The sequence below is a fragment of the Phaethon lepturus genome, unplaced genomic scaffold, assembly GCF_000687285.1.
Source record: "Phaethon lepturus isolate BGI_N335 unplaced genomic scaffold, ASM68728v1 scaffold25325, whole genome shotgun sequence".
NCBI lineage: Eukaryota > Metazoa > Chordata > Aves > Phaethontiformes > Phaethontidae > Phaethon > Phaethon lepturus.
The window spans coordinates 4,242-13,109 of NW_010540214.1; the positions used below are offsets into that span (position 1 = coordinate 4,242).

Genomic DNA, 8,868 nt, shown 5'->3' on the forward strand with positions numbered 1-8,868 from the left:
GTGGGCCTAACGATGCCGAGTGCCGGGCGTTATCCTGCAGCTCTGCTCCCGAAGCGGGAACGGGAAGAGGAGGCGCAGAAAGGACGAGGACAGGCTCTAGGCATCCGGCTGACCTTTGTTCGTCTTCTTCAGGAGCTTTTTCAGGTTGGGCGACATAAAGTAAGGCTTTTCGGCCGAACCGTCGTTACGCTCCAGGTCTTCCACTGCAAAGAGAAACCCCCCGCCCCGCGCGGCAGCGGCGGGGGGCAGACACAGAGGTTGGTGTGGCGGGCATGGCAGCAGATGCAGCAAGGAGCCTAACGGCACGGAGCTGCTAGAGGAGCAGTCGTCCTGCTCGGCTAATAATTATCTTTGATAGAAATAAAAGGGTTTCGGCTCATTGCAGACGGGGGGTGTTTTCTTCCCGTGTCGTGGCCAAATGTCCCCGGCCGTGCAAACCACCGCAGCCGCACCTCTCCCATTGTTCGGGGAGCACCACGCTCCAGAAACAGGCTGCTATTATTTAAAAAAAAACCCACCCAGGCCCTCTGGTTTCTTCTCGGCAGGGGCGGAGGGCAGCGGGAAAGTTTAACAGTGCCGTAAGAAAAGGGGTTTCCTCCGCGACCTCGAGCTCTGCTGGCTGGGAGCGTGGTTCCCCTCCTCTACGGAGCCAAGGCAGCGCGGCTCTCCCATTGTGCAGCCGAAATGGCTCATGACGCGAGCGCAAAGCAATTTCGCAAGAGCGCAAAGCAATTTCGCTCGGTATTCGCTTGGCGCTGCTCGCCGGGTGCGCAACGCCCTTGTCAACATGCCATGCATACATAATCGTTAGGTGTATTCCCAGCGCCGAACACGCTGCCCGGCCTCTCGCTGTTCAAAGCAAAGCAGCTGCGCCAACGAGAAGCGGTAGGAAAATCACAGCCACCAAAAAAACCAAACCAAACAAATCCAAAACCAAACAAACCCACAAAGGACCAGCTTCAGAGTTGAGTGAAAGCGCCCTGGGATATTTTGAGAGGGATTTCAATATTTCTCTGTTGTGAAAATACGAGCGTTAACACTCTGGCTTTGTCCTTAAGAGGGCACGACTCAAAACGGAGTGCTCTGTCTGCACGAGGATTTGTAATAGGAGATCTGCTACCTGGCCTATGTGCTGCCAGAGTGGCATTTTTCAAAATATTGATCATTTCTGGACTGTAAAGCGGAGAAAACAAGGTGAGGATCCAGCCTGTCTTTGGCCGCCATTTCTTTAGGGGCTGTAAAACCTCACCAGTTGCCTCCCAGTCACACTTACGGGTTTTTTTTCGTCTGATTTTTCTAGCTGTAGAAATTACACCCGCCAGCACAATGCACTCCGTCCCCGTAGCCTTCCAGCCCGTCAGGGATGCTCACAGCGCTCCTCTGGGCATCGCCTTCCCTGGCCGGACCCTCGGCTATCTGGGGTGGCCGGAGCCGGCTTGGGGACTCGCCTTCCACGCAGGCTGCGTCTTCCTTCCACAACCACCCCAGCCTGCAGGGCTGTACTCCCCTGGCAAGCGCCTCCACCTCCGTTAGCGTGGAAAGTCATTACAGCTCCGGCTCCTCCGCCCGGACCAGGCAGAAGCCAAACCATCGACTCAACCACCTCCGGGGGAAAAAAGAGCAGATCCCATCAGGCAGCTCCCAGGAGGAGCCACCACCTCCCTGCAGCGATTAAACCTCTGTGCAACCAGCAAGAGAAACCATTTTAAACCAGTAAAAGCCTGTGGAGTTTTAAGAGCTTGCAACCGGCAACGGCTCTTATTGCCTTCCCTAAACCGACAGCGCAAGGAAACGGGAGTTTTCGGCTGCGACAAGGGCGAGCTCTGTTTTGTGACAGAAGCGCTGCTGATGCAACAGACTTAAAAGCAAAAGATCTGCAATCTCACAAAGAAGTCTTTTTAAGTGCGCCAACCCAGTTTTGCATAGAAAGAGTGGGCGAGGAAAGAGGCTCGTTGCTCTTTGCTGGGGGCAGAACAAAGAGGAAAGCGCGGAGAGACCAGTTTTCTGGCTGGCGAACCCACTCAGCCCGTCCCACAAACCACCGTCCTGCAACGCGAGATGCCTCCCCGCGAGCAGAGCGGCTCTCCCGTCCTTTTCACAGCTGGTGGTTAGGAACAAAGATCTCCAACAACACGAAACGCAACTATATATCGGCACCCGTCCATGTCCAGCCAGTTCCCGGCCGCTCGCCGGAGCGGAGCGCTCCTCGCCGGGTGCTACCGGATACGTGGGACCCCAGATTAACTCTAGGTGACACTCTAGGTTCGTTCTCTCGATACCAGAATATTGATTATTGGGCGGGAAGGTGGACGTGATACAGCATCGGGCACTGCGGAATCGGCACCCCCTCTACCCTCAAGGCTTTGGAGGACATCCAGGGGAAAGATTTGCACCGTGGCTGCCACACGCGGGCTTAGGAGAACGCTGCTTGGGTCGGGGGGCCGAGAGCGTCCAGCAGACCCCCCAGGCATGCAGCCTTCCTCCCGGGGCCAGCCCCTAGCCTTGGCTATCGGCGCTTTTGGAAGGCTCTAGGTTCCCCTTAGACATGTAGTAAGGCCTCTCGGGAGATCCATCGTTCCTCTCCAGATCTTCACCTTTTCGCAACCCCAGGAAGAAAACGGCCGTGATGGGGAAGAGTGAAAAATAGCGGAAGAGCCGGGGAGAGGCAGGGCAGAGATGAAGGATGGAGAACATGTGAAGAGAGACACGAGGGGGAGAGGGGGGAAAAAGGAAGAAAAAAGAAAAAGGAAAATTGAAGTTAGTTGCAGTTAGGTTCCACCAAGACCAAAGCACCAAAACAGAAAGACCAAGAGAGACTGCAGGAGACCCAGGGAGAGTTGTGGGTGTCTGTTGCTAGCAGGCAGGGGGAAAGCAGATGCTGGTAAGAACGCAGGTAGGAGTTGGTAAAGGAAAAAGTGGGAGAAAACCACAGAGAGGCCACGGGAATTCGGAGCAAACCCCAAATCTGTACAACTCTGGGGATCAGCCCCAAAGGGAGGGAGGTTTTGCTACCACACACTCCTGCCCAGCGGGTGATGGACCCTCTGAGGCAGATACTTACAGAAGCAGAGGAAGAGGGTGTCCACACACATGCCGTACACGCTGAAGAACCCATGGGCGATGAGGTAGGAGCCCACGATCACTGTCTGAAAGAGAAATTGTGCGTCACGCCGCGACCTGGCATCTGCAAAGAGCGCAAAGCCCCGGTTCCTCGGCCGGGAGGAGGAAACCTGCTGAATCCCGAATTCCCCGGGGGAAGGAGGAGAAACGAACAGGGCAGGACTGTTTGAACCAGCCTGATTCCGGACAAAAGGCCTCGGCAACGACGGTGGACGGAGGCCAATCTGGGCAGCACGGGAAGGGCGAGACGCCTCTTCGCAGCTGGCCGATACAAAGGGCTCATTTTGACGGGGATGGAGAAAACACCTTCAACAAAGAAGGTCCTTCAGGAGCAGCGGGCGGAAGGGTGCTTTTAAGGCATTTGTGTTAAAGATCTCTTTCCATCGCTTCTAAATTCACCAAAAGACAAGAAAGCGGCTCACCAGAATAGGGACCCAGTAGTAATTCAGGGGCGGCGCTGTGTCTTGGACCAGCTTTATCCTCTGGGTGAAGAAAAAGAAGGCAAGGATTCCTGGAAAAGCAAACGGTGGAAATTGCTGTGGGATGCCGGGCAGAAGAAAGGCAGCAAATGGGTGCAGGGAAGATGTAAAATGGGACAGAAAGGAATGGTTTCATGGGAGGGGTGAAAAGAGGGGCAAGGTTTTGGGAAGGTGTAACCAGCTACAAAAGCCTACAGCTGCCATACGCCCCGAGGAGAAACTTCCAGTCCCTAGCACTTACCGACGCTTCCCACAATGAGGAGTTTACCGAGGAAGAAGAGGAAATCCGTGACTTTATCTAAAACGGCCACCCTGGAAACGAGAGAGATGAGCATCCGCATCCGCTCCCCGCCCCAAATTCAGAAGGAAGCGTGGGAGGAGGCGGCCAACGCGCACGCGCGTTGCAAGCGTGGCACAAAATGTCGCGAAAGCCTGAAAACAAGGCAGGCAGATCAAGGTTGATCTCTGGCAGCAAGAAGGACTTGGGAATAAGCAAGCCTGCTGTTGAGAGCAGAGCCCTCGCACCCACCGGGACCTCACCTAATGATGTTCCTCATCAGCAGACAGAACGCGTTCCTGGCAGAGGTGCAGAAGTTGGTGCCGTAGACGGCGATCTAGAGCAGGTCCCGGAAAAAAGGGGCAGAGGAGAGAGAAACAGAGCTGCACTGAATTCACTGCTACAAAGAGGGTGCAATTAATCCCATCTTTGAGTAAAACTCGGATAAATCCCACCCTGGAAGTGTTTCTTCATCCACTGACAGGTCAGGTGTCGCGGACACCCAGAGCTGAATGTCCCCGACCCTGGCGTCTCTGAGAAGGTCCCTCCCAAAGTCAAAGTGACATGGCTGATGAGGTCAAGGCTTTCCAGCGAAACGGCTGGGAAACGTTGAAAAGCTTCGTTTTCCCATGACATTGGGAGACACGGTTCTCAACAGCTTCTCAAAGAAACCTCCAAGAGCGCGGCGACTCCTGCACCGTCATCACGACCCTTTGCGCGTTAACGCCGGAAGTCTTACCATGATGTACGCGTTTCTGTTGAGGAATTTGATGAATTTTTCCAGGCACCAGAAGCAGCACTTCAGGCAGCTCAGGAGGAACTTGGCAAACTTATTATCTGCAGCTGGACGAATGCCATGGGAGAGGGTGAGCAGCCAAACCGAGAGACGCCTTTTCTTACAGAAGCAACTTCAAGGTCCCTAATGAGTCGTCCTGCTGCCCCGTCACAGCCTCCCCCCCACGCCCTGTTTTCAGCCTCCCTGGGAGGCCGATACGGCTGCAGACGGCGGGATGAGCTGCCTCGCGTGCTCTTCCCACGCTTCTGCTCGCTGTTTACATTGCGTGATCAATAAGAGTCGTACGGCCGGACGCAGACTTCCCTGGCAGCCGTACAGACACCCAGGACCAGCTGACTTAGCCCGGCAGCCGTGGTGCATCCCTCAGCTTCCACCCCGTGAAACGTCTCTTGGAGAAAGAGACGGCTATGGGATCCTACAAGGAAAATCTTGATTCTCTACCAAAATACTGAAATTATTCCCCTGGACATTAGCCATGAGCTCTGGCACCAAGGAACGCAGAAGCAGCCAACCTCGTTTGTCTACTCGTTTGCCATTCCAGCTTCGGTACCTTTTAACCTGTGGTCCAGATACTCCAGAGTGACCCTGATGACTTGGACGATGGCCAGGATCAGAGAGCCGAAGGCTATCGAGCCGGTGTGGTACCTGGGAAAGATCGCTCTGGTTAGAAGGGGACAACTCCAAGAAGCTCGCAAGTCCTCCTCGAGAGGGACATACCGGAGCGCGCGGCCGAAGGCGGAGAAGAGAGGGAAGGCGGGCATGTCATCGGGTTTCTTGAAGGCCCAGTAGTACGATGCGAAGGCCCCCGCCAGCGTCACCTGGCCCAGCGCGATCACGAAGTTGGCGAGCCAAAAAAACATGAAGACGTTGAAGAACTGGAGGACGATGAGATACTTGTGGTACGCCGTCTCGCCCCCGTAGAACGCGAAGAGGCACTGGGCGTCGGGGCACAGCTTGGTGACGTTGCTTGTGTTGAAGGTCTAGAGAGGACAGCGGACGCTCACGCACTGCGGCGGCTGGAGACGTGCCACAGGGCGGACCGACAGCATCTTTCACTCAACCTAAAGCAATCTCGACTTTCAGAGGACATTATCCTGCTTAATTTTTCTGTAGCGTTCGCTCAGACCGAGAAGTCAGCTTTGCGCACGCCACAGCTTGAAGAAAAATAACAACATGACGTAAACGAGTTCCGAAAGGCAGAATTTCACTTGGAAGAGCTTGCAGGCTCAAATAGCCACCAGAATATTTTTCATCTAACAAACAATCTTATCTCTGACAGATCAAGCGTAGCATTCATATGAGTTTCCCCGTGTCCTCACCTCTGGTTTGCAGGTCTGCCCGGAAAACTGGCACGCAGTCTCGTTAAACACCTTATAGACCGCCTCGTTGGAGGTGGAGAGGAAACTGCAGAACAACGGTTAAGGAGACGTGCTTTTGCAAACCCCAAACCCAAATCCTAACTCCGTTTTGCTCTCACCAGCCTCCTGCAATCGCTTTTGTATGTTAGGTTTGATTTTAAGTTAAACTTGGAGACTTAAGCTGGCGGTTTCACAAACGGATGTGTCACTAATCCTGTAAGATGTTCAGCGGCCTGGAAGACCTTTGATTTCTGAGCAGCTTCCTTCCCGGGAAGCAGAGCTGCAGGGAAGAGGAAAGGATACACGGCGGTGCTGGCCCAGTAGGCGATGCAGAGACACAGCAGGAAGAAGGTGCACAACGGGAACAGCAGCGACATCATGATGTGACCAACAGCCCTGCCAAGAGGGTTAAAACCCAATTCAAATCCTTGCGGCCATGGGAGGACCTCGGTGGCTGGAGCCTGGCCATCTCCGAGTCCTCCTGCTGCAACGGGTGACAGGGGCCACCTCTGCCTGGGGACGGGTGACACCCGGACCTGCTGGCCTCCTTGATGAGCGCGATGGCAATGAGGATCCTCTTGCGGAGGAAGATGAGCAGCAGTATGATCACCACCTCCACGATGCACAGGATGATCACTGGGAGGAGAAGGGGAGCCCCGGGTAGCGCGAGGGCACGGACGGCGCCCGATGGCCACCATTGCCTTCCCAAGCAAATCCATCATGGCACCGAACGCTCCTCGGGGCACGTCCGGCACTGCGGTTCACGTGGAAAAGCAGCACCCAACCCGTGGCCAGTCATCCCGGCCCTAAGCTCAGTCCCACAGCAGAGGTGGCATCAAGCAAAGCCACCCGCCTTAACCCAGCTCTTTGCAAAGGGCCATGAAGAGACTGGGAAGACCCCAAACCTCCATGCTCTCCCCTTCCCAAGCCCTGTCCCTCAAAGGGACTGGAGCTGGGGTGCATCCACCGTGTCCCGTCCCACATCCAGAGGAGGATGGAGGCTTACTGAATGCCAGCCATGTCTGCCGCAGGTGGAGGTAGACGCGTAGGTCGGTCTGAAATCCCAGGTCCGTCAGGGAGATGTCAGAACCCGCTTCCCCTTTTAGTTTTGCATATTCCATGTAACAGTGGAAGATTCCTGCGGCGAAAAGCAGAAAATTGTCCTATTTGCACCGAAAAGCGGAGACCGAGACGCCCGCAGCCTCGGCTCAACCCCGATGATGCCGATGTTTGGGTAGAAGACACCTGGAAGGACACTGCGTATGAACATTCTTCGTGCAGAGCCCACTTCAGATAGGGAAAGGAAAGCGGGGAAAGCAGGGAGAAGCTCCCGATCACTCGCTCACCATAGCCCAGCACCAGGATGACCATCACGATCATCACCCAGACCATGATCCCGGCCAGGAATCGGAGCAGGACGATGAAGATGAAGCTGGCCACCATGGCGATCACGAGGCCTCTGCGGGAGGAAGGCAGCAACGCGTCAAAAAGCAGGCGATGCCACCCCCTCCCCACCGCTTTCCTCCGTCGGTCAGCTTGTCCTCTCTCATTTCCCAAGCTTTAATGACAGGGCAGCCTCAAAAATGGGAATCATTGATGGAGGAGGGGATGGAGCACGAGCAGGATCTGAGGAAAGTTGCTCCGAAACACCCTCTGCCATCTCTCATTTTGTTTGAACGGAAATTATGCAAAGGCCGGGGCGAGGGGAAAAAAAAAAAAAAATAAAATGTTGGTAATTCATGAGGTTTGCCCCATGTTGAGCGCGGTGCCAAGCCCGTGGCCGGCGCAGCACAGCAGCGGCCCTCGTGGGCTCCCGTCCAGCCATGACACGTAGCTCGGCCCCTGCTCACATTATTATCCAGTACCAGGAAACCGTGTAATCTTCAAAGATCTTCATGGCCAGTTGTCTGGTTTCCAGGACCACGTTTGCTTTTCTGGAACACAAAAATAAAACACAAATGAAGCGGAAGCCGGGGGGAAGAAGCGGAGGAGCGTCAGCCCCAGCGAGGCTCTGCCCGCGCCCGCTGCCTCAACGGCCCCTTGTCCTTGTGCTGGCAGATAAAACCCAACGTTTCTCTTCCGGATGAAGCGGCAATAACGAAGCGGCTCATTAAGAGGCTCCCCCGGTTGCATCCCCGCCACGTTGCCATTATCACCACCAGCACCCACTCTCGTGCCCGCCCCGGCAAAGACGAAACGACCGACAAACCACGGCGTCTGCCCGGAGCAAAGGCTGCGGACTCACTTGGCCCCTTCCAGCAGCTCGGTGACGTTCCTCCAGTGCCCGTGGCCATCGTTGTAGGTGGTCTCGTTGCCGACCATGATGACGCCCTTCTTGGCCCGGATGGCCGGGAAGCATCGCCGTGCCACTGGGCGAGAGGAGGGGAAACTCAGCCACTCTCATCCGACCGCCCCGGGGAGACGAGCCAAAACCCCCTCCCCGTAGTCACGAACCTACACTGGATCCCCAGAAACCCCAAACGGGAGCCTCCGACCCCCCCAAAACTTCCCCCGACAGAAGCGAGCTCGTTAATCGGCTCTCGTAATCACAACTCGTTAGCCCTCCAGACCTACGCGGGGTGCTGGGGATAATCACGGCCGGGCACTCCTTGTCCTTCAGGACCTGGATGGGAGCCTGGATGGGGACAGACGAGCTGGACGTTAACGCTTTGGGCAGGAATTACCACGCTGGGGAACACCGGCGTCACCGGGGCCGGAGGATGAATGCCGACGCCGCGCTCCCCGCGACCCACCTTCTGCAGGTTTTTGAACTCGGGGACGCAGAAGTGCCGGTAGTACTCCAGCTCGCCGGGCGTACGGGAGCTGTAGGCGCTCAGG

The 8,868-nt window shown here is 55.8% G+C and overlaps 1 protein-coding gene across 1 annotated transcript; it reads right to left on the minus strand.

Annotated features, from left to right (window-relative positions):
• Positions 1-96: 96 nt before the first annotated feature.
• SLC44A2 (solute carrier family 44 (choline transporter), member 2) lies at positions 97-8,864 on the minus strand (the record flags this gene model as incomplete). Its single annotated transcript, XM_010287383.1, has 17 exons — positions 97-203; positions 3,062-3,146; positions 3,543-3,631; positions 3,841-3,911; positions 4,140-4,213; positions 4,616-4,719; positions 5,223-5,317; positions 5,390-5,652; positions 5,992-6,076; positions 6,334-6,426; positions 6,567-6,666; positions 7,037-7,168; positions 7,377-7,489; positions 7,881-7,964; positions 8,276-8,399; positions 8,605-8,665; positions 8,784-8,864. Coding segments are annotated over 17 exons (1,761 nt in total), but the record flags the coding sequence as incomplete, so codon positions are not given.
• Positions 8,865-8,868: the final 4 nt, after the last annotated feature.